General features: G+C 68.6%; 2 protein-coding genes across 2 annotated transcripts in view; both read left to right on the plus strand.

Annotated features, from left to right (window-relative positions):
* CHLNCDRAFT_142773 (hypothetical protein) overlaps positions 1-1,243 on the plus strand; it is a gene marked incomplete at both ends in the record, with an annotated part of 5,379 nt that extends 4,136 nt beyond the window's left edge. The window contains 3 exons of the mRNA XM_005849418.1: positions 102-435; positions 615-721; positions 881-1,243. Coding sequence (XP_005849480.1) covers positions 102-435; positions 615-721; positions 881-1,243 — 804 coding nt within the window. The remainder of the gene's footprint in view (positions 1-101; positions 436-614; positions 722-880) is intronic.
* A 576-nt stretch (positions 1,244-1,819) lies between these two features.
* CHLNCDRAFT_142774 (hypothetical protein) lies at positions 1,820-6,127 on the plus strand (the record flags this gene model as incomplete). The annotated part of the gene is made up of 10 exons (XM_005849419.1): positions 1,820-2,039; positions 2,309-2,388; positions 2,493-2,577; positions 2,761-2,837; positions 2,952-3,531; positions 3,659-4,581; positions 4,705-5,129; positions 5,277-5,350; positions 5,519-5,878; positions 5,955-6,127. The coding sequence occupies 10 exons, from the start codon at positions 1,820-1,822 to the stop codon at positions 6,125-6,127; spliced, it is 2,997 nt and encodes a 998-aa protein (XP_005849481.1).
* Positions 6,128-9,539: the final 3,412 nt, after the last annotated feature.

The following is a 9,539-nucleotide window of genomic DNA, read 5'->3' on the forward strand; positions in this document are numbered from 1 at the left end:
TGTGTGGCCTCCTGGCACGCCCTGCACCGCTCGGTGACGTGCCTGCCATCCCAGCAGCTCCCCCGCCCGCCCCTCCCTCCCTGCCTGCCTACCTGCTGCAGGAGATGGCTCCCGCCTGCGTGGCGCGCGTGCACTCCCTGCTGCCCGCCGACTGGGACTGGTCCGGTGCCAGGGCCTCGCCCGCGGCGCTGCCCGCGCCCGGCGGTGGCGGCGCGGCAGCGGCGGCCTCCCAGTTTGGCAGCGGCGCCAGGCCGGCGGCGGTGGGCAGCGCTGAGGACCTGCGGGAGCGGGCGGAGCTGCAGCGCGCATACTACGCCTTCCTGCACAGCCTGGCGCACAACGGGCTGGCGCCCGTGCTGCTGCGCGCGCCGCCGGGCAGCCTGGATGCCGCGCTGGGGGCGCTGATGCGCGGCGCCGCCACGCACGTGGATGCAGGTGAGGCGGTGGGGGCGGCTGGCTGGGGCTGTCTGGGGCTGGAACGGGTGCAGGCGCCGCCCCTGCTGTCTCCGCGGGTGTGGCGCCAGCCCGAGTGCGCGCCTGCCCCCAGGCCCACCGCACTGCTCGCCCGCGCCGGCGCTCACCCTCGCCGTGTGCGTCCTCGCGTGGCTGTGCAGGGGTGCGCAAGACGTGTGTGCAGGCGGTGGAGCAGCTGGTGAGGGAGTGGTGCGGCGCAGACGGCAGCGAGGCACTGCCGGGCTTCCGGGAGTTCGTGATGAAGCAGGTGCGGCGGCGGCCATGGGGGCGGCGCTGGCCTGGTCCTGGCAGGCTGTTGCGGCGTGCGGGGCGTGCGTACCGCTCCTCTTGCACCTGCTCGAAACCCTGTCACACATGCTGCTTGCCGCTCCCTATACCTTTCCCTGCCTCGCGTGTGTTGCTGCAGTTTGGCGGCGAGGTGCTGCTGGAGGGGCTGGTCAGCAGCGGGGGCGTGGACATACGCGACGCTGCCGCCATCTCGCTGCTGACGGAGGTGGCCCAGAGCCTGCAGCTGGTGCACGCGCGGTGCGGCGAGCCCTACCTGGCCTACCTGGCCACCTCGCTGCTGCCGCGCATGGGGTGGCCGCCCGAGGCGGCGCAGCAGCTGGTGGCGCACATCACGGGCAGCGAGGTGCGCGCCCTGAAAGACTTCCTCAAGGTGGTGCTGCAGCAGGTGCGGGCGCAGCAGCAGCAGCAGCAACAGCAACAGCAACAACAGCAGCAACAGCAACAACAACAGCAGCAGCAACAACAGCAGCAGCAGCAGTAGCAGCAGCAGCAGAGGGCGGCTATGTCACATGTGCCGCCCGTCAGCAGAGTGCGGCCCTGCAAGCCCTTTGGCGCCGTGCCTGGCGCACGGCGAGTTGGGGTCTGGTTGCATTGCAGTGACATTCCCTTGGTGTATCTTCAGTATAACTCCATGCAAACTGCAATCTTAGCGAGATGGCAAGCGTGGTAGTGGGGGTGCAGTACCACGGAACGTGCCCGAGTAAGGCGGGAAAGGCTTGCAGCACCACCCATTTTGGCTGCCCTCTGTCTGTTGGGCGTCCACACAAGGGACTTGGCCCCCGAAATTATCATCAGACCCAGTGATCTTCAAAGAGCCTCACCAGATCGGCGCCTGAGATGGGCGCCTCGCTGGCGGCCTGCTTCAAGCCTCTCACATGCTTCTGCTCCACCAAATCCGCCATCTCCCCACCCATTCTCCTCCCAACTCACCAGACTCTATTTCTGTGGTCCTGCGTGTCTGCGGCGTGGTTCTGAGGCGCGCTGCGAAGCGAAAGCCTGCCGCTGCCATTGCGGCGGGCCACCTGCCAGAGGCTCCGTTGGCGTCTGAGGGTCCATGATGTGTGGCGCCGCGAGCGGAGGCACCCTTGCTGTGGCCACCGCCCTCGCCGGCGGCGAAGCTGCGGACTGCGAGGTCCACGGCCCCAATAGACCTCTTTTGAAGAGAAGGCCTAGTTCGCAGCAAGGCCAGCCCTCTTCCTGCCACGTTTTGCTCGTGGACGACGAGCGGCTGACCCGCACGGTCCTGTCGAGCCTGCTGCTCAAGTGCGGCTACAGAGGTGAGCGATGCGATGGATTTCGGCGGTGCTGGGGCCTACAGCCGCCCAGCGACCGCAGCCGCAAGCGCCGGCTTTGCTGGCCTAGCCAGGCTGCGGCCCCCACACACCTTCTCTGCGTTCCTGAGGACCAGTGGCAGGGCATGGGCCGCCCATGTGTGGTAGCCGCCCGCCCCAACCCGCTGCGGTCACACATGGCGACGGCCTCCAGGTTGTGCCCCCCGACACCCCCTGACCCTCCAGTGTGCCTCCTCTGGCCTTGCTCCCTGCAGTCACCAGTGCCAGCGATGGCTTGGAGGCCCTGCGCCTGCTGCGCGGCAGCGCCCCCGACACCTTTCAGCTGGTCCTGACGGTGGGTGGCGGGCTGCCGTGGGCGTGGTAGGACTGCCAGGGAGCGGCTGTGCCGCCACTGCTGGTGCCGCCGCCGCTCATGCCGATGCCTGCCGTTCCCTGCAGGACGTGTGCATGCCGGAGCTCAACGGCATCCAGCTGCTCAGCTGCGTGAAGCAGGACGCCAACCTGCGTGCCGTGCCTGTAGTCAGTGAGTGGCCGCCGCCGCCTCCTGCGCCTCTCGCCCCGCCTGCCGCGCCTGCCGCCACCGCTGCCACTGTCTGCCCAGGTGCCGGCTGGGCCTGGCTGCCGGCACATGCCAAGAGGTGCGGTTGTGGTGGCAGCTCCAAGCCCGCCCAGCTCACCCACGCCTCTCCCCCGCCCCTGCCTGCAGTGATGTCGTCTGTGGACCAGGAGGAGACGGTGGCCGAGTGTGTGCAGCAAGGGGCAGAGGAGTACCTGGTGAAGCCGGTGAGTGAGCCCACAGAGCAGCAGCGCGGGCTGGTGGACTGCAAGCCTTCACAGGCGGCTGGTCCGCTCCTGCGAAGACTTTACCATGCCCTCTTCCCCTTGGGTGTTGTGCAGGTGACGAAGAAGGAGGTGCAGCACATCTGGCAGCATGTGTGGCGCAAGCGCTGCGCCGCAGCCCAGGTGCCGCAGCTGCCGCTCGAGGCAGCTGCTGCTGCCGCCGCCGCCGCAGGCGCGGCGGCTCTGTGGCAGCAGCAGCAAGCAGCAGCGGCAGCGGCGCCGCCCGCCGAGGCGCCAGCGCAGCCGCAGGCACCTCACGCTCCGCAGGACGTGCAGCAGCCTGCTTCAGCTGGCGGCCAGGTGCAGGCGGACAGCGTGGATGCGCTGGTGCGCAGCGCCCCGCAGGCGGCCGGCGCCGGCGGGCTGCACATGCGGCAGAGCGTGTTCAGCGCTGCGGTCAGCCTGGTGCAGGGGGCGCACCTGCAGCGGCGCCCGCTGCTGTGCCTGCGGCCATCCCACCTGCTCTTCTCCCAGCTGCACGGCCTCAGCGTGGCCGTCCCGTCCCCACAGCAGCAGGGCGGCAGCGGCGACGCGGCCGCGGCGGCCGAGGTGGACAGCTTGTATGTGAGCCCCGACGAGGCGGCTGGGCACCCCACCTGCCAGAGCGACATGTTCAGCCTGGGGCTGCTGTTTGTAGGTGAGCGTGTGGCGGCTCAGGGGGTGTGGACGACGGTGCCGGCATGGTCGTGCTGCCTGTGCTGTGCCCATGCCCACAGGGAGCCGTGCACCAAGCCCGCCGCTTGCGCCCCCTTGCCCCGCTGCAGACCTCTTCTTCCCCTGCGCCTCCCAGGAGCAGCGCTGCGCGCAGCTGCGGGCGGCGCGCGCCGCGGTGCTGCCGCCGGTGCTGCGCGGCACGCACGGCGCGGGCAGCGCGCAGGCGGTACAGGACCTGGTGCTGGGCCTGCTGCAGGCTGACCCTGCGCGTCGCCCCACGGTGCACGCGGTACTGCGGGCGGGTATCCTCCAGGACGCATTCCGCCTGGTGCAGCAGCTGCCGCACTGGCGCCTGCTGGGCTGCATGGCGGCGACGACGGCAGCACAACAGCAGCAGCAGGCGTCTGCGGCGGCGGCGGCCCCGCACCAGCAGCCAGCGCCCGCCGGCAGCTGTCTCGGGAAGAGCGGCGCGGCGGCTGCGCCGGCGACGGCGGCGCTGGTGGGCCCTCTGGATCACGACGCCGTGCGCCACTTCCTGCTGCTGCTGCGCAAGTCGAAGCAGCAGGAGGTGGCGCAGGCGCAGGGGCAGCTGGCGGCGCTGGACGCCGACATTGGGGATGTGCGGCGGCGGCGCTCGCAGGACGCCCAGCAGCCGGCGGCGGCCGCAGAGGAGCAGCCGCCGACGGCCAAGCGTGCACGCCTGGAGGCCCGCGCCGGCGGCGATGGGGCAGCCGAGCCGGCAGCCGGCGAGGCTGCTGCTGCCGCTGCTGCCGCCGCGCCCGAGGCGGAGCCGCCCGCGGAGCAGCAGCAGCGCGTGGCGGCGGTCATGCCTCAGCTGGAGGACCTCTTCTTCCGCCGCCGCCAGCAGCAGCAGCGGCGGCAGGCGCAGGCCCCCGCGGCGTGCGGCGGCGAGGCGGGCGGCGGCCTGCACCTGGACGCCTTTGCCCGCGACCTGAACGAGCTGGCCGCACACTCCAAGCTGAGCCTCAAGGCCACGCTGCGCAGCGGCGACCTGGCCTCCCCCGTGGAGATGGTGGGTGGCCTGGCCTGGCGCCAGCTGGCGTGTGGCAGGCAGCAGGCCGCTGCCCAGCGTGATGCCTGTGCCTCGGCTTGCCAGCGCGTGTGTTTAAGCCCCGTCCCCCGCCGCCCCCCGCAGGCCTGCTGCGCCGCGTTTGACCGCGACGACGAGTTCTTTGCCACCGTGGGCGTGTCGCGCCGCGTCAAGATCTTTGACTTTGCGGCGTGCCTGGAGGGGCAGGACTCGGTGATGCACTACCCCGCCCTGCAAATCACCACGCGCAGCAAGCTGTCCAGCGTCAGCTGGAACTCGTACGTCAAGAGCCAGCTCATCACCTCCGACTACGGCGGCCTCATCCAGCTGTGGGACGCAGCCACGGCGGGCGAGGCGGCACAGTACGACGAGCACGCGCGCCGCGTCTGGTCTGTAGACTTTTCCACCACAGACCCCATGCGCTTCTTGTCGGGCTCCGACGACGGCAGCGTGCGCCTGTGGAGCGTGCACGAGCAGGCCAGCGTGGCGCGCATCGCAGCGCCCGCCAACGTCTGCTCCGTGCAGTTCAGGTGCGGCGCTGGAGGCTGCACCCCCCCGCACACGCACGTGTGTTCGACGCCCCCGGCCTGCTTGGCTGGGCGCGGCGTGCGGCGCGCAGGGGCGCTGTGTCCAACCCTGCCTGCCTGCCTGCCTGCCTGCCTGCCTGCCTGCTGCAGCCCCGCCGACTCCCACACCATCGCATTTGGCTGCGCCAACTACCGCGTCTACCTGTACGACCTGCGACGCACAGGTGTGTGTGTGGGTGGGGGGCTTGCCTGCGGGGGCGTGGGGGCGGCGTACGGTGCGGCGGCGCCTCCATGCTGGCAAGCAGCGGGGTGCCGGGCGCGTGCCGGCAGCGCCCTGGCATGCTGCCGTGCTGACGGGCGCCTTTGCCATCCCCCCTGCCCCCTTCCTGCAGCGCACCCGCTGGCCGTTGTGTGCGGCCCTCAGCGCGCCGTCTCCTACGTCAAGTTTTTGGGCGGCAGCCACCTGGTGTCCGCCTCCACAGACAGCACGCTGCGGCTGTGGGACCTGGCCGACGTCATGGCCGGCGCGGACAGCGCCACCACCAGCGGCGCCAGCAGCGCGGGCAGCTCCGGCACCCGCTGCCGCCCTGCCTGCACCTACACCGGCCACCGCAACCAGCGCAACTTTGTGGGCCTGTCGGTCAGCCCGGACGGACACATCCTGTGCGGCTCCGAGGACAACTCAGGCGCGTGGCGCTCGGGCGCAGCGGTGCATGCAGGCAGCCGGCGGCGTGCTGCGCACGCACAGGCAGGTGCTGTGTGTCGCCTGCCCCAGCCCTCGGGCCCCGCCTGACCCTGTGTCCCCTCCCTCCCCCCTCCCGCCTGCAGTGTACTCCTACTACCGCTCCCTGCCCTTCAGTACCGCACAGTACCGCTTCTCCCCGGGCGAGCCGGCCGAGGGCCACCAGCCCTTTGTCTCCGCCGTGTGCTGGGCCAACCGCAGCCGCCACTGCCTGGCGGCCAACAGCCAGGGGCTGCTGCAGATCCTCAAGCTGGAGTGACTGCCAGGCACCCGCCTGCCGCCCCCCCCCAACGAGAAGACGAAACTCCCCGCCCCGCACGCCGCAACTCATGTCCCCTTCGCGCCCGCTTGAATAATGTTCAGACCCCACCCTGCAACCCTTGACCGCACCTCTGCCTCCTGCCACAAGCCAGCGACGCAGCCCGCAGTGTACCAGAAATAATTTGGAGTCTCCCGTTGTTCCCACTTATCTTCTCAACTTCTTTCATTGCCGCCCAATTTTCATGGGCGCCTGGGCTGTCTCGGTGCAACACAGCAACCAACGCATCAACATAGTTGCTATCCAAGGCTCACTCGGCAGGGCATGGGCCTGTACAGGCATGGCTGAACAGAGGCTGTGCAGTACTGATGGCAGGGGTCGGCAGACCGCGGTCCTGCTGGCAGGAGCTGTTCCCCTCATGCGCAGTTTGCTAGCGCGGTGGCCAGGGCGGAAGCCACGGCGGAATTGATGCTCTGGGGAGGGAGGGACAGGACAAGGTGTGTGTGAGTGTGGTGCCCCTGTACACCCCCGTGCCTGCCCGCCTCATCCCCCCTGCCGCCCTACCTGAGCAATGGCGGTGGCGCCGCCGGAAGCGCTCCCGTTCTCAGCAGACACCAGTGTGCTGGCCTGGGCCGCAGCCTGCACCTCCACAGCCACAGATGGCGTCGGCTGGTTGGCTGGTGTGAAGCGGGGCACCAGGGGGATCAACTCATGCAGTTCCGGGCAAGCACTGTGGGTATGCCCAGCCTCCCCACCCCACCTTGGCAAACGTCTCCTGCACCGCAGTGGAGCTGGTGGTGGCAGCTGCGCCCTGGCAGCCCGCACTGGCCAGCGCCTTGGCGAATGCCTGGGCGTAGGCCTCTGCGGTGCTGGACGCCTGCGCCTCCGCCTGCCCCCTGCATCCCTCGCCGCCTTGCACGCTGCCGGCAGTCTGCGCCAGGGCGGTGGCCGTCGCATTGGCTATCGCCGTCGCTTTGCTCTGGGCTACAGAATCGCATGACGCGTCCGCCGCCAGCGCCTGCATGTGCAGCGGGGACAGGAAGGCGGGGCAGGGGAGGCAGGAACATGGCGTGCTGAAGCGCTAGCCATGTGTGAATCTGCACCAGTCTCTCCACCTGGCAACTAACGTTGGTGATCACCAAGGCCTTCCCACAGGCCGCAGCACCTTGCAGTCGCTGAATGCCTGCCCGACGGCGTCGGCGACCGAGCCCTCAGAGGAGGAGCCGGCGATGGCCACAGAGCTGGCGGTGCACTGGTGCAGGCGCCTGGCGCCCTCGGCCAGGGGCAAGCTGGATGCTGCTGCCACCAGGAGGAGCAGCAGGCAGGCCAGGGGCCTGGGAGCGGAGGCAGGGGGCGGATACATCGTACTTGAGGGTGCCTGCCGCTCTCCTGGGGCTGGGAACAGTGGGCAGGTGCTGAAAGGAGAGCCAAAATGAGCAGAATGGCTTCTTGTAGTTTCTTGGAAAGTTCACCTTCCCTATTAATTCAGAGAAACCTTGGACATTGGCTTCACTTTGCATTTCCATCGAAATGCATGTTTTCAACTACAGCACGTGCAAAGAGATGCCCCCTGTTCAACAGCCCCAGCACCGTCCGCCATGCGTGCCGCCTCCCTTTGAACCTTTGAACAACAGCTGCCGCCAGGGTTGACTCTTGCTGCCCTCGACATCTTGCCAATGTGACGCGCTGTTCAGTTCAGAGGAGCTGTACAGGGTTGAAAATTCAGTTCAGGTCCTGGTGCAGACACCTCACTCAAACTCGATGCTGGTGTCCTCCTCAGTGCGGCTGCCCTCCCTGCCTGCACCCTCACGGCTGGCCCCCTCCTCTGCCTGATCCCAGTTGTCGGCGTCTTCCTCGATTCGGAAGTCCTCATCCCAGTCCTCAGCCTGCTCAAACTCGTCCTCCTCCTCCTCCTCCATCCCCTGCACAGGCACACAGGCAGACATTGCCGTGTGGCCACAGAAGGTGCTCGCAAGCTGTACCCAGAGGGCCTCTCAACAGATGCCGCCGCCTTGCCCCACGGTCACCCACCTCATTCTTGGCACCAGAGGATGAAGCTCCCCAGCCCTCGACGATGTCCTCCTCCTCCTCCTCCTCGTCTCCCTCAGTCTCCCACTCCTCCTCCTCAACTTCCTCCTCTTCCTCCTCTTGGTCGAAGCCAGCATCCCGGCTGCTGTCCTCGTCGCTGCCCTGCGACAAGGGCCCATCCGCCGCATCGGCGCTGCTGCCTGCGCCTGCGGGCTGCACCCGGGTCTGTGCCTCCTGTCGGTCCTGCATGGGCCGTGCACAGCCCAGCCGGGGAGGTGAGGCAGACATGTGCCAGCAAGGCAACCCCCAACACAGCCACCGCAGCCGCCTGTCGAGTTGCAGGTGGTGGGCATGCGAAACCTTCCCAGGCAGATGCGACGCCCACACAGGCAGCCAGCAGCAGGGCCACCCATCACCTGTGCCTCCAGCTGCTCCCGACCGCCAGTCGCCTGCTGCTGCTCTTGCTCCTGCTGGCCAGCCGCAGCCGCCCGGACCTCGACGGCCTGCTGCTGCTGCTGCACCTGCGGCATGCCGCCTGTCTGCACCTGCTCCACGCCACCGGCGTCGCCAGCTGCCACTCGCTTCTCCAGCTGGTTCAGGCGCGCCTGCAGGCTCTCCAGCGTCATCACCACGCTCGACTCCTGCCCCTTGTTCATGGTTGCCACAGCGGTGCCGATGGCGATGGCTGCCGTGGCTCTAGTGCTGGTGCTGCTGGGCCCTGTCCACCAATCATCCTCGCTGCCAGGGCCCTCTGAATCTGCACCGGCCTCGGCGCCGGCGGCGGAGGCGCGGCCAGCAGCACGCGTCACCACGGCAGGCCCCACGCCATCGCTACTTTCCGCCTGCGCAACAGGGGGTGAGGTGCAGTGCGGCACGCATGTTTCCAGTGAGAACAATCGAGCCGAGCAATCATCTGAGCAAGTGGGCATCTGATGACGGCGGGCGGAGGCTGCATCTGCGGGCGGGTTGACCATTACTTGGACACAGCTGCACCGCTGCGCTGCAAATCACCCACGCTGCATCCCCTCTCCGCACCGGCAAACAGCAAGCTCATTCAGCGTTCTCTCAGGATCTGAAGATGCGAAATCGCACCCAGGTTGCCCTAGCGATGCCACTCACCAGTAGAGGTCTGGAATAACAACTTGTCGTAGTCAACAACAGCAGGGCAAGAAGGACTAAAGGGCCTGGTCTCATCGCGTTTGGTCGACCAGGTGGAGCGCAGCGGAGCGGAGCAAGGTGTGGTTGTGTGTTGCACGCCAATTCCCGGCAAGCAAACGCACGACGGCAGCATAAATTGTGCCCGGTGCCCATGCCGGCTGGCGCCCAGCGGCAGCGCGCGCGGCGGGCGCATCCTTCCGAGGGCGCTCGCTCAAACCCTGCTATG

Source organism: Chlorella variabilis, assembly GCF_000147415.1.
Source record: "Chlorella variabilis unplaced genomic scaffold CHLNCscaffold_5, whole genome shotgun sequence".
NCBI lineage: Eukaryota > Viridiplantae > Chlorophyta > Trebouxiophyceae > Chlorellales > Chlorellaceae > Chlorella > Chlorella variabilis.